Source organism: Rhodnius prolixus, unplaced genomic scaffold (genome assembly GCF_049639745.1).
Source record: "Rhodnius prolixus isolate KJV_2025 unplaced genomic scaffold, Rpr scaffold_1, whole genome shotgun sequence".
Lineage (NCBI taxonomy): Eukaryota > Metazoa > Arthropoda > Insecta > Hemiptera > Reduviidae > Rhodnius > Rhodnius prolixus.
The window spans coordinates 34,110,101-34,122,208 of record NW_027411581.1 but is presented as its reverse complement, the minus strand read 5'-3'; the positions used below and the strand labels follow the sequence as shown (position 1 = coordinate 34,122,208).

General features: G+C 35.0%; 1 protein-coding gene across 6 annotated transcripts in view; it reads right to left on the bottom strand.

The window, feature by feature from the left end:
* Positions 1-941: 941 nt before the first annotated feature.
* Positions 942-12,108, bottom strand: part of LOC141459355 (uncharacterized) — an 80,363-nt gene continuing 69,196 nt past the window's right edge. For 5 of the 6 annotated variants that reach the window (XM_074138367.1, XM_074138379.1, XM_074138387.1 and 2 more), the window contains 2 exons: positions 2,397-2,660; positions 942-1,193 (listed from right to left, as the gene is read on the bottom strand). In XM_074138367.1, the coding sequence (XP_073994468.1) occupies positions 980-1,193; positions 2,397-2,660 (478 nt within the window). In that variant the 3' untranslated portion in view covers positions 942-979. Of the gene's footprint in view, positions 1,194-1,284; positions 1,512-2,396; positions 2,661-12,108 lie in introns of all 6 variants that reach the window. The other variant, XR_012461459.1, reaches the window with a different exon arrangement.

Genomic DNA, 12,108 nt, shown 5'->3' with positions numbered 1-12,108 from the left:
CCACGTCACCAGATTAAAGTACTGACTCCGAGCGAGGAAGAAGGATATCCAATGAGAAAGTGATATTGGCAATATGGAGAAAGATATCCTGTGTGGAATTGGCGCCCCTCGTTATGTCTGGCTTGGAGATCATGGCTCACACAATGGAAGAGGGACTATGTGCAGACTAAAAAGTCTGCTGGCAGAAATGCAACAGGCTGACTTATCAGTGAAGTCTTGTGGAAGGCGCTGTAGTAGAATACCCGAGATGCATCCTGCCCTATTAGTGGGAGTAAATGGTGAGAAGTCTGTTATGTGGATGTATCAGAGAGGCCAGAATATGTGTGTGAATGTTTGTAAATACAAAATAATAGTTTTCGCTTGCAAAATAACTGATTTACTGACTGAAAAGCCGAATAGAAGTTCGGATTTCCAAAATTGGTGTGGTTTTATGGTAGATAGCAAAGGGTTTGGCCACATAGCCATGAAATTCTAGTCTCTTGTCTTTGAAATATTTTGCTTTTTTTTTTTTTTTTTGTCAATTCTAATTGTAGAATTTTTTCGAACAAACCTCGATTTCCTCCTGCCATCATTTATTCTTTGCAGACCAGCGCTTTTACCAGTATCGCATAGGTTAGCTTCTGTCCATCGTCCTAGCCTCAGCTCTCCGAGCTTCTTCTTTCCCTATAGGCCCATTAAGTCGATGGTATCACCCCAGAAACCACAAGCAAATCAGGTTTCAAAACAGTTCTGTTTGGAGGCTCTATTCTGTACCAACTATTATCGGTATTCTCTATTTTTAGCGCTTCGGCCATTCCTCGTAGAAGACACTCATGGCATTTGTTATGTACTAAGAAACTACGAGTAAGAAAGCCTTGTACAGCGTGACATTTATGATTTTTGTACAACATTAACTGATTCGATAAATCAAATGACTGGAGGTGTTATAGAAATAAATAAACTTATTTTGCATTTATTAAGCTTTCTTTTATTAACGTAACTATTTACGATACAACTGTTTACTGTTGACACCAAACGATGGTGACCTCGAAGAATTAAGTATACTTTCAAGTTCTCTCGACAGCTGGTCGCATCTTTGTGATGCAGTACCGATATTATCGCTATACGCTCGGACTTCCTCTACATCAAATGGATTGGAACTTCCTTGAATTGTAGGTGAACGGAGGTCTGGAACGCTGGGAACAACTGGATTCCTGTAAATTGTAATGACAGTTTCTTTTTTTAAATTTTTAAAAGTAGTAAAACCAAAAATATTTAAATTTAGTTAGAAAACTAGTCAATTACCCTTAATGCGTGAGAATAGTTATTATTCTCCATTACCACTAATGTTGCAAAAGACCGAGACGAGGCGAGACTTTATGCAAATCTCGCCTTAGTCTCTTATGACAAGTGTCTCGTCTCGATTTTTGCCTCGTCTCGGTGTTATCAATCTCGCTTCGGTCTCTGTCTCGCTTCGGTCTCTGTCTCGCCTCGGTCTCGGTATCGCCTCGGTCTCGATCTCGTCGAGATATCTTGTTTTTTTTAAATTTTGTTTTAAGTATTAAAAATAAAAAATAAAAAAATGAACAAAATATCTGAGGCAATCAAAATGAATAAAAAAAATGGTTTGTTACTAATAATCTTTTCAAAAATTGTTATTATTTTCTAATAATTATTTTAATTTATATATTGATATTGATATAAAGAAAAAAAAATGTGTGTAAAATAAGACACATCATACATTACTATTACTGTTATATATTTTATATAATTTCAAAAAGATGTTAAAAACGCGCCAAATGAAAGGCCAATTAATTCAGTACCCGTAATGATTATTTATTAATAAAGAACACAATTTTATAATTTTGTAGCTAAAAATAAATATCTGAAAAACCGAGACGAGACCGAGATTTCTCGAATAAATCTCGACAGATATATAGTATATAATGTCTCGATCTCGGTCTCGTCTAGGTCTCGATACTGTCTCGATTCTCGTGCAGCATTAATTACCACAAATGTATAATTTGGAGAGCAAAAAGAAATAAATAAAACCCGTTGTAAGATTTTTTCTATCAAAAAAACTCCTTTGATAGGTGATTTTAAAGTAATTTTCAATAATTTGTAAACCGCGTTTTGAGCTTTCAAAGTTGACACAATTCATTTAAAAGATAGATCTTTTCATGAATAAAAAATCCATTTTGAAATATGCCCTTGTTTTAGAGCACGCGATTCTCGAAAGACCAACTGAATTTTTCTGAAATTTTACTCTTACAGCTAAAAATGTGTTATCCTGAAGAACTATAAAAGTTACGTTAATTAGCTTTTTAGACAGTTTAACTGTAGTTGTCTACAGTAGTAAAATCTATAGATTTAAAAGAAACTTTAATAATTCAGAAAAAAATAATTAACATAATTACGTAATGTAATTTTTATTATCGTTGATATATTCCTTTAAGATGTTTCTTTGTTCAGTGAAGGAGAGATCAGTGTTGGCAAAATCGCCGGGGTCCCAATCAGATTCACTACTGCTGGCCAATATATTGTCTGTGTCGATATTGTTCCCATCTAATCCACTCGCTCTGCCAGATTCTATGATGAAATCACTGCACGAACTCGAGGAAGCGCTCATGTTAACCTCGCCAGTTCTGCCTAAAATTCCCTCATCCATGTTGCCCTTTACGCTGTAATCAAACGAATTCGTTTTTCATTGAATTAATATTAATCTTTAAAAAAGACTGGGTGGGAGAGAAACTGTAATCAAGAAAAGTAGTGATAAGGATTGTTATCAAATTGAGAAACCTCAAAATGAGTAGCTTAATCATTTTCAAGCTACAACTGTTAAATCTTCTCCACAGAGCTAATCTCTTCCGCTTGTTCTTCAGACAAATCTGCACAAGGCTATCCGTTGAGAGATCTGTGCAATGCATAGGTGTTTACTCAGTCTGCATTGGCTTTCAAGAGACTCGAGTCTCTTAAATGACTTTCTTGGCTTAAAAACATGAACTTTCATTATATTTAATGGACCTTTTTCAAGAAAACATTATCTCAATGTTACTGTGAAACTGTTGGTTCAGAACATGGTCAAGACAAGTAAATTGTAACCACAGAGATTGGAATAAAGAGATGGTCTGATGGCACCCCAACCTTCTTCGTGTAATGCCGAAAAAAAACTTACGAGAGTGGCTAATATATAAGTAATGGCTGATATTCGATGTTTATTTTATAACTTTAAAAGATCATTTTGCCAAAATTAACATATTCGTAGAAACAATCTTATTAAGAAGAGCAATGCTTTTACTCCTCGAAGCAAACATCTCTTTAAAACTAAATTTCTTTACGCCAAATTCTTTGTTCCTACATTCTACTAGTTTCTGTAATTTTATTTATTTTTTATTTAAATTTACAACTGGCTTAACCCAAGTAGGGTATACAGTTGGAGACAGACCTCAACAAATACAAAAAATAAATAAATAAGTAATAGTTATACATAATTAATATAAATAAGAAAAAATAATAAAATTTAAATTCTAACATAAACAAGTAGCCTCATAAGGCAAAAGGTAAACAGAAATACTCAGTGGTTCCAACAAAACAAATTAAAAATACAAATAAGAAATACTTCATTGCCCTTAATAAATAACAAAAAAAAAAATTCGGATCTACCTATTTAAAGAATAAACAAACTCAAGATAACTTAGTAAAAAACAAAATAATAATAATAACCAAAATATAAATATAAAAGGCAAGAATAGTAAAAAAATAAATAAAATGATAGAATAACTTTGAAAACTAACAAAAAATACTTCTTAATTTAAAAATATTTTGACAGAAAAGAAAAACATCATTCAACTTACTGAGATGACCTGGCTCCGTAAAAGAAAGAAAATTTACAAAGATGTCATCATAATTGTCCACAGCACCACAATATTTCTGAACAAGTGGATCTCTAAAAGATGAAAGGGCAGGACACCTTGCAATGGCATGATCTATGTCATCAGGTTCATTTAATGAACACAGTTGACATAATTTGTTACCATTAAATTCAAATTTTTTCCGATTGAAGTATATTTTACAGATTTTTTTATAACTTACACGAAGCTGAGCCATTAATCTCAACTTTTCAATATGAACATTGTAAGTTAAGTAAACTTCTCCAAAATTTAAATTACTTAAATGTCTGTAAAGCGGATTATAGCGACTATTCAGGACTGACTCGATATCTTTAGACAGCAAATTGTTCTTGAACGAGTCTAATAATCTACGGAATTCTTCACGAGTCACAGCTACGCTCTGACCAGCCCACAGGTCTTCAGCACCGATAGAAGAGAGGCAATGTCTCAGTGAACTCACCCAATTATATGGTATATTACAACTACCATCCAATTCCTTCAACCTTAAATAGCACAGTTTGGGAAGGCGACAATCTGGCATTTCTAGCAGCCTTAACCACCAGCCTAAAACTCTTTTAAAGATCTTAAAACCAGTATGTATCCTTCCCGTTTCAATCCGTACAAAACAATCAGGTGTATTCCTTGGTAGATGCAGCAGTAATTTTAAAAATCTCAGTTGCCCTCTTTCTATTACATTACTGAAGTCACAACCCCAGATTTCCACCAAGTACAAAAGCACACTCTCAGAGATGGATCATACAAAGCAAGCTTAGTTTCCCAACTGTCACTCTTACAAGACTTTGGCAAGGACATAACCGAAGCCGTAGCAGCTACATTCTTTGAAAGAAAATATTTGCCCGCCTTGGTAAACTTTGCGGATGGAGAAAAAGGGACCCCCAAGTAAGTAAAATTATTAGAAAAATTTAAATTATTCTCTCCATAACTAAATTGCTTTACATTTGATAAATTTCCACCCTTCGAAAAGACCATTGCAAAAGTCTTGCTGATATTGACATTCAATAAATTCTCCTCACAGTACTCCTTTAGAGCAATTAATTGCTTTTGGGAACTCATCCAAGTGGGGGCAAGAAGGACCATATCATCTGCATACAAAATCATATACAGATCTTTGTCTTTATTTAACGTGAGTCCAGTTAAGTTTCTAGAGTTGAAGAAAGTAACTATATCTGAAATATACAAAGAAAACAAAAGAGGACTCAAGATTTCGCCCTGTAAAATCCCCTCAGAAAGGAGTATCTCTTTAGAATAATCATTACCGGCTTGAATTACCATCGATGCATTGTCATACAGATTTTTAATTACTTGTAGGAATTCCGACTTACGCCTAGACCAGGGGTCGGCAACCCTGTTTTAAGTAGAGAGCCATTTCTCCTTAAATTATTTTAATATATCTTACCAAGAGCTGCAAGGATGGTAGTGTAAACAAACTCTGAAGATCATTTGTATTCACAAATTATTATTTTATGATATTCAATAACATTTAAATGTTTTATATATTTATTTTCACATATTGCAAAGTAAATAAACAAATAAATGATAACTAAACCTGTGTTTGAATGAAAATGAAGGCTGTCCTATTTATTACGTACTGTATTTTAATATAATTCTATTCAATTTCAAACCTAATCACATTTAAAATACTTTTTGAAAAAATATCTACTTTAATAAATGAAATTTTCATTTGTTTCAACAAAATTGAAATATACAATTTATTTCGGACAGGCAGAAGAGCCACAAAATTTGGATAAAAGAGCCGCATGTGGCTCGCGAGCCGCGGGTTGCCGACCCCTGGCCTAGACCATAGAGCTTATGCCATAATATCCCATGATTAACCGAATCGAAAGCTCTTCTAACATCCACAAAGACTGTAAACACTTTACTACGCTTTAGTCTAAGGATGATATTAACAATAGAAGAGAGTACAAAAACACAATCACGGCATCCCCTACCCTTGCGGAAACCCATCTGCTCCTCGGGGATCAAGTTGTGTTTTTCGACCCAATTATAAAGCCTATTATAAATAATAGGTGAAGAGCTTGGTAATGCAATTGAAAATCGTTATACCCCTATAATTATTCGGGTCTGAGGGATTACCCTTCTTATATAATAACTTCATTTTTATTGAAGACCAAGATTTAGGGAGAACTTCTGAATGAAAAGCCTGATTAAATAAAGTCAATAGAAATTCAATCCAAGAGGAACTAAGATTTTTAATAGTTTCTGTAATTGAAATTAAGACGCTTCTGAAAAACAAATATGTGTGCATAATCTAAGTCATGTGCTTATTACTTCGACTCACTCAGAGTTCCTGTTTTTTGTTAGAAATTCCTATTTAGTTCCGAGTCAGTTATTATTAATCATGCATGATTCCCAATTTATAAATTGAGTGTGGTTACAATTTACTTGTCTAATAACTTGACCATGTCCTGAACATTTTTCTTTTGTACACTTTTGTTTTGCACTCGCCTACTTTTCTTTCAATCTTAAGAATAATATTCTTGTTAAGTTGCCGTTGAAACAGCTAGTGGTGGGGGCAGTAGAAATGAGTATTGCGAATAAGGATGGGCCGTTCGACTGCTACTACAGGATATGCTCACGTATTACAAGTATTCAGCAGACAAACAAAATAAAATAAATATAGGAAATTCTCTCGAATATGTATAAAACAGGGATGAAATGTACTGATGGGTAGGTAATTTACCTATCTGGCTAGCTTACATCATTTCATGTAGCCAGTCGCACGTCTAACCGCAGGCTATATAATTATCCTATTTCAGAAGAAAGAGGGAAACCAACTAAGGTAAGACTGCCCATTTTCTGCTCTTCACTTATTTCATTTTTATATTCTTAGTTCATTTTATAAAATAACAATGATAAAAGCCAACTACACAAAACTGTTGTAGCTTCCTTCTTTAGCAACATTCATAAATTATGTATCATACACTGTGATCATCTACATTCACTCCAAATCTATAATTACATCGTTTTTTTAAAAAAAAAGAAGAAAAAAAAGAGCTCAACCTAATTTTTAAAGGAAGAACATGACCTGAATAAAGACAATACTGCCAATGCCGATACGAAACACAAAAAGAAATCCTTATTTATTTATTATTATTTCAAAACCAGGTACAGAACGTGTCGGAATGATTGTGTCACATACCAGAGGCGTAATCAACCAAAATTCTCTTGAGTTCACCAAAAAATGCCCTTGGTGACATTTACTAACCATGTGTCTACGAGGTGTGGCTATTAAATAACGAGACTATTGCTGTAAAACATTTTATTTTAAATTTAAATATATTTAGTTATTATCACCTTCAATATACACCCCTCCCCTATCCCTACAACGCTCCGTGCGAATTTACCATTGTTCGAAACAGTGCTGGAAGTCTTATACTGTCAGCTACTGCATGACGCGTGCCGCTTTTACTTTCACAGCTTCAACGGACTGAAATCGTATTCCTTTTAATGCAGATTTGACTTTAGGGAACAGGCAAAAGCCATATGGGGTCAGGTCAGGCGAATAAGGCGGATGTCCTAAAAACTGGGATGTTGTACTTGGCTAGAAACGTCTAGATGGAGAACCCATGACTTGTTCTTTCACAAATCGGGCCGTTTTTCCTTACTCTTTCACAAAGTTAAGCAAGCACCTCACGGTAGTAATGTTGATTAATTATAATCGATATTTTCATCCATTTTGGATGTGGAAGGGCGACCCAGGCGGTCATCAACTCCGACGTCTTCTCGGCCATCTTAGAAACGCTTGAACCACTCAAAAACTTGCGCACGTGATTAACATTCATCGCCATAAACTTCTTTTAATAAAAGATAAGTTTCAGTAGCGGTTTTACCAAGTATCATGTGAAATTTCACGACTATTCGTTGCTCTACTACATGTGTAGTATCATGTTTTCGGCAAAACTCCTCTTACACTAACGACGGTTCCGGTCAGACAGATTTCTCTACAAACACGTGAGACGCTGCAATCGAGAGAGAAGGCTTTAAGCTGCACAGCTGTCGGTCGTTAGATTTTGGCGCATGCATAGTTCTTCTGTAGCAGCATCAGTCTCGTATGCGACTCAAAGAATAAAGAGTAAAGTAATTGCCTATTTTTTCAGGCGAGCTTTACGTCCAATTACCAATCAGATGTTGTGCACGGAGACTAAAAGAGTGAGATTAGCCACACATGCCGAACGTCGCCATTTAAATTGTTTATTGCCAACACCAATTTATTTGACTTCTCAGCCTTCAATATCTAAGAGCCCAGTAAACCTTAGTTCAGATTCAGTAGTACATCATCCTTTGTTTGTTTTAAAGTTTTGCATGTTATTTATAGCATGATGTATTTACATATTTACAAGTGCTGATGTAAGAATATAAAAAAAAAGTTTTGCAGGTGGTAGCACTGATAACAGGCGAAATTTGGCGGCTTTTCACTTACTGACTTATAGGTTCAAATAGACTCCGGCAAATAATTGGTAAAATAATTAATAGTTTTAAAAATATTATTATTATTTTAGTATTTATGTTTAGTTGGTCACACTGTTGAGTGCCGATACTATTGACAGTTTTGTGACTGTGGTGAAATTCTTGGCGATCATCGAGTTGAAGTCGTCGTTGTAGCGATAAGAATGTCGCCGAAACATCTTTTAAGATAAATTTTACTTCCTTACAAGAAGGCTGAATTTTTGTTTTTTCGAACTAATTACAGAAGACAGTCCGTTGGAATCATTGAGGTACTCACTCTGAAAACGCTTTAAAATTATGGTAAATTGCTCTCTAAAAACTCTAGCATGAAATGTTAAATGAAGTAAGGTGCATGCGAGCTGCAACGATAAAATGAGCGATATCTAACATGAAACTTTGTCTCGAATTGGTATTACACCCTCTAACGTCGTAAAGGCGAAGAGGAATTGTGCACAGGGTCGCCAATTGTCGTGTATCCAATCAGTAGTATCATCTTAAGATACTATTATTCAAGCGCATTTTCTTAACAATTTCATTTTATATTTTACAGAACTATTCAAATATCGAATCCATTAATATCATACAAAACAAAAAATCAAAAATATTCATGCGCACTACATAAAAATTAGAAATAAATATGAAAATAATAAACTTTCTCCTACAGCGAAATATCTCTAACTTTTATTAAATAATTTGCCAACCTTCCACGCGATATTAATTAATAAGTTATTTAGAAGGGAGATATTTGCTGTAATTATAATACTCGTGTATAAGAACTGTTTACATAACTTTATAAAAGTATATCTATATATTTATGTAATGTAAAGGATTATGGTAAAATATTCTAGACTAACTACTAGGTTACGCTAACATATCGTGCAATTAATGTAAATATGTATTTATTAAATACACTGTACAGGATATTCTGGAAATTAAATATAAAAAAATGCCTACATTAAAAAAGGCTTAAAACATTTATAAAAAGGTTTTGTTTTTATTGCGTGGCTGTTCGTAATAACCAATCAGCCACCAAACTTGAATGATCTGAAGAGAAGTTTAATTGCTAACACCCAATCATGTTTGAACATTGACCAAACATCGGGATTGGACAATAATGCCAGGATTGTCCAGTTGAGTCCTCTAAAAGGACATTTTTGTTTCGTATCAAGTCTACAATATTCATGAGTTCAACGCCACATAAATATAAATTTATCAAGTCTGTTTGGGTTCATCAACGGACCAAGCATTTCTAGATCTGATTGTGTCTAATCTTCATCGAATGTGTTTCGATTAACGAGTTTATTTTTTAAAAAATTAAATCATCAGCATCTATAACTTGTTAAAAAAAAATATTCGCTCAATTGTAGATTATAACAGAAACTTTGAAAAATAGAATTCATTATTGCTGCGCACAACCTGACTCATTTTTAGGACTCATAACTGCCCCCCATGTGTCTAAGTTTAGGTCACATAATTAGAAATCGTTCATTTAGAACGTAGTTACTGAATCTGAGAGAGGTAGTCAGTACTTGAGGGTAGTTTGAAAAGTCCGTGCAAAGTCAGAGAGATAGCACTACTGGCGCGTATCGAGGTTATGTTTAGTTAGTAGCATCTCTTGGAAGAACACACACCAAGTTTCAGCCAGATCGGTCTATTTCTTTGTGTTTGGCATTCGTTTGAATCGAGGAAATCGAGTGATTTTCAAAAATGGACGAAAAAGAATTTCGTGTGTTGATTAAACACTACTTTATGAAAGGCAAAACGCCTCAGGAGACTAAAGAGAAGCTTGATAAACATTATGGTGACTCTGCACCTTCGATTAGAACAGTTTATAAGTGGTTTCAAAATTTTCGGAGTGGCCATATGGGCACAAGTGACGCTGAACGTTTTGGACGCCCTGTTGAGGTTACTACTCCAGAAATCATTGATAAAATCCATGATATGGTGATGGATGACAGAAGAGTGAAGGTGCGTGAGATTGCTAGTGCTGTGGGCATCTCGAATGAACGGGTACATAATATTTTGGACATGACAAAGCTATCCGCAAGATGGGTGCCGCGATTGCTCACGCTTGACCAAAAACGAAATCGTGTGAAGTGTTGCAAGGTCGGTTTGCAGCTGTTCCAGAAGAATCCGCAGGACTTTAAGCGTCGTTTCGTCACTGTGGATGAAACATGGATACATCACTACACTCCTGAGACCAAAGAACAATCTAAACAATGGGTTACCAAGGGGGAATCTGCGCCAAAAAAGGCGAAGACCGTTCCTTCGGCCGGAAAGATTATGGCGACTGTCTTTTGGGATTCACAAGGAATAATCCTCATCGATTATCTGGAAAAGGGTAAAACTATTACAGGTGCATATTATTCATCGTTATTGGACCGTTTGAAAACCGAGCTGCAAGAAAAACGCCCACGATTGGCCCACAAAAAAGTCCTTTTCCATCACGACAACGCACCAGCTCACACCTCAGCAGTTGTGGTCGCAAAATTAATGGAAATAGGGTTCCACTCGTTTCACATCCCCCCTATTCTCCAGACTTGGCTCCCTCGGACTACTATTTGTTCTCCAATATGAAGAAATGGCTGGCGGGATAAAGATTTTATTCAAACGAGGAGGTGATTGCAGAAACGAATGGCTATTTTTCAGACTTGGACAAATCCTATTATTCGGAAGGGATCAACAAACTAGAGCAGCGTTGGACGAAGTGTATAAGCCTAAAAGGAGACTATGTTGAAAAATAAAAAAGGTTTACCCCAAAAAATTAAGTAGTTTTTATTTTTGCACGGACTTTTCTAACGACCCTCGTATGATGCCGTTTTGGCGATCATTTTCGCTGGAAAATCCAAAAAGTAAACAGTTTTATTATGCAGGTGCAAAGTGAAGCCAGTATTACTTTTTATTTAACGCCATTTTGCTCACTTCTATTATTACGTAAATTGGAACAAGTGAAAGTGAGCCGTTGATACCAGATTTTCAGCGAAAACGATCAAGACTCAAGACTCAAACTATCTACTGGACAGCTAAGAAATAAACTGTTCAAACTTAAACAATCATAAAAGCTAACACATACTGGGGAGACTCTAGACACCTCACGTTTCCGCTAGTGTTATGCCCTGTCATTTTACTTCCGGGTTTAGAAATTGAAAAAAAAAAGAAGGATTAAAGAAATTACACAGACGATGACCCAAACGTGTATGTGTACAAAACAAGTGTTAACCGGATATGAAGAGGCGGAGTCAACTCCGGAAATAGATGTTTTGCAGGGTCAAACAAGCAGATAGAAATTATTACTTCTCCTCGCACGCTATACCAAATATTATAAGATAGTTATAACAATTCCAAACTAAATTATACTGATTCTCTAGGAGTGTGCCATTAAACTAGGATATGGGCATTTTAAACCTATTGATCTTCATAGATTTGTCTATTTATTTAAAATTACTAGTCAACATTGGCTTATCTTCGTTTTTGCTCAAACGCTCGGACCTAATTCAAATATATTTTTTTTAGTAGGTATATTATTTGTTTGATTGGAAACCTATATTTTGCATACAAATGGCCCCTTTAAGAAAAAGTAATAAATAAAGGATGAATAAGAGTAAGGAAAATTTACAGAAGTAAAAAGAGAGAGGCCGAAATAAAAAGAAAGTTTCCAGATGGAATTTGAAGGTAATCTTGGTTGGAAGTTTCATAAGGAGTCGAAGATCCTTGCAGAGATGAAAGTAGAGAATTGTTGAGAGATCTGGAA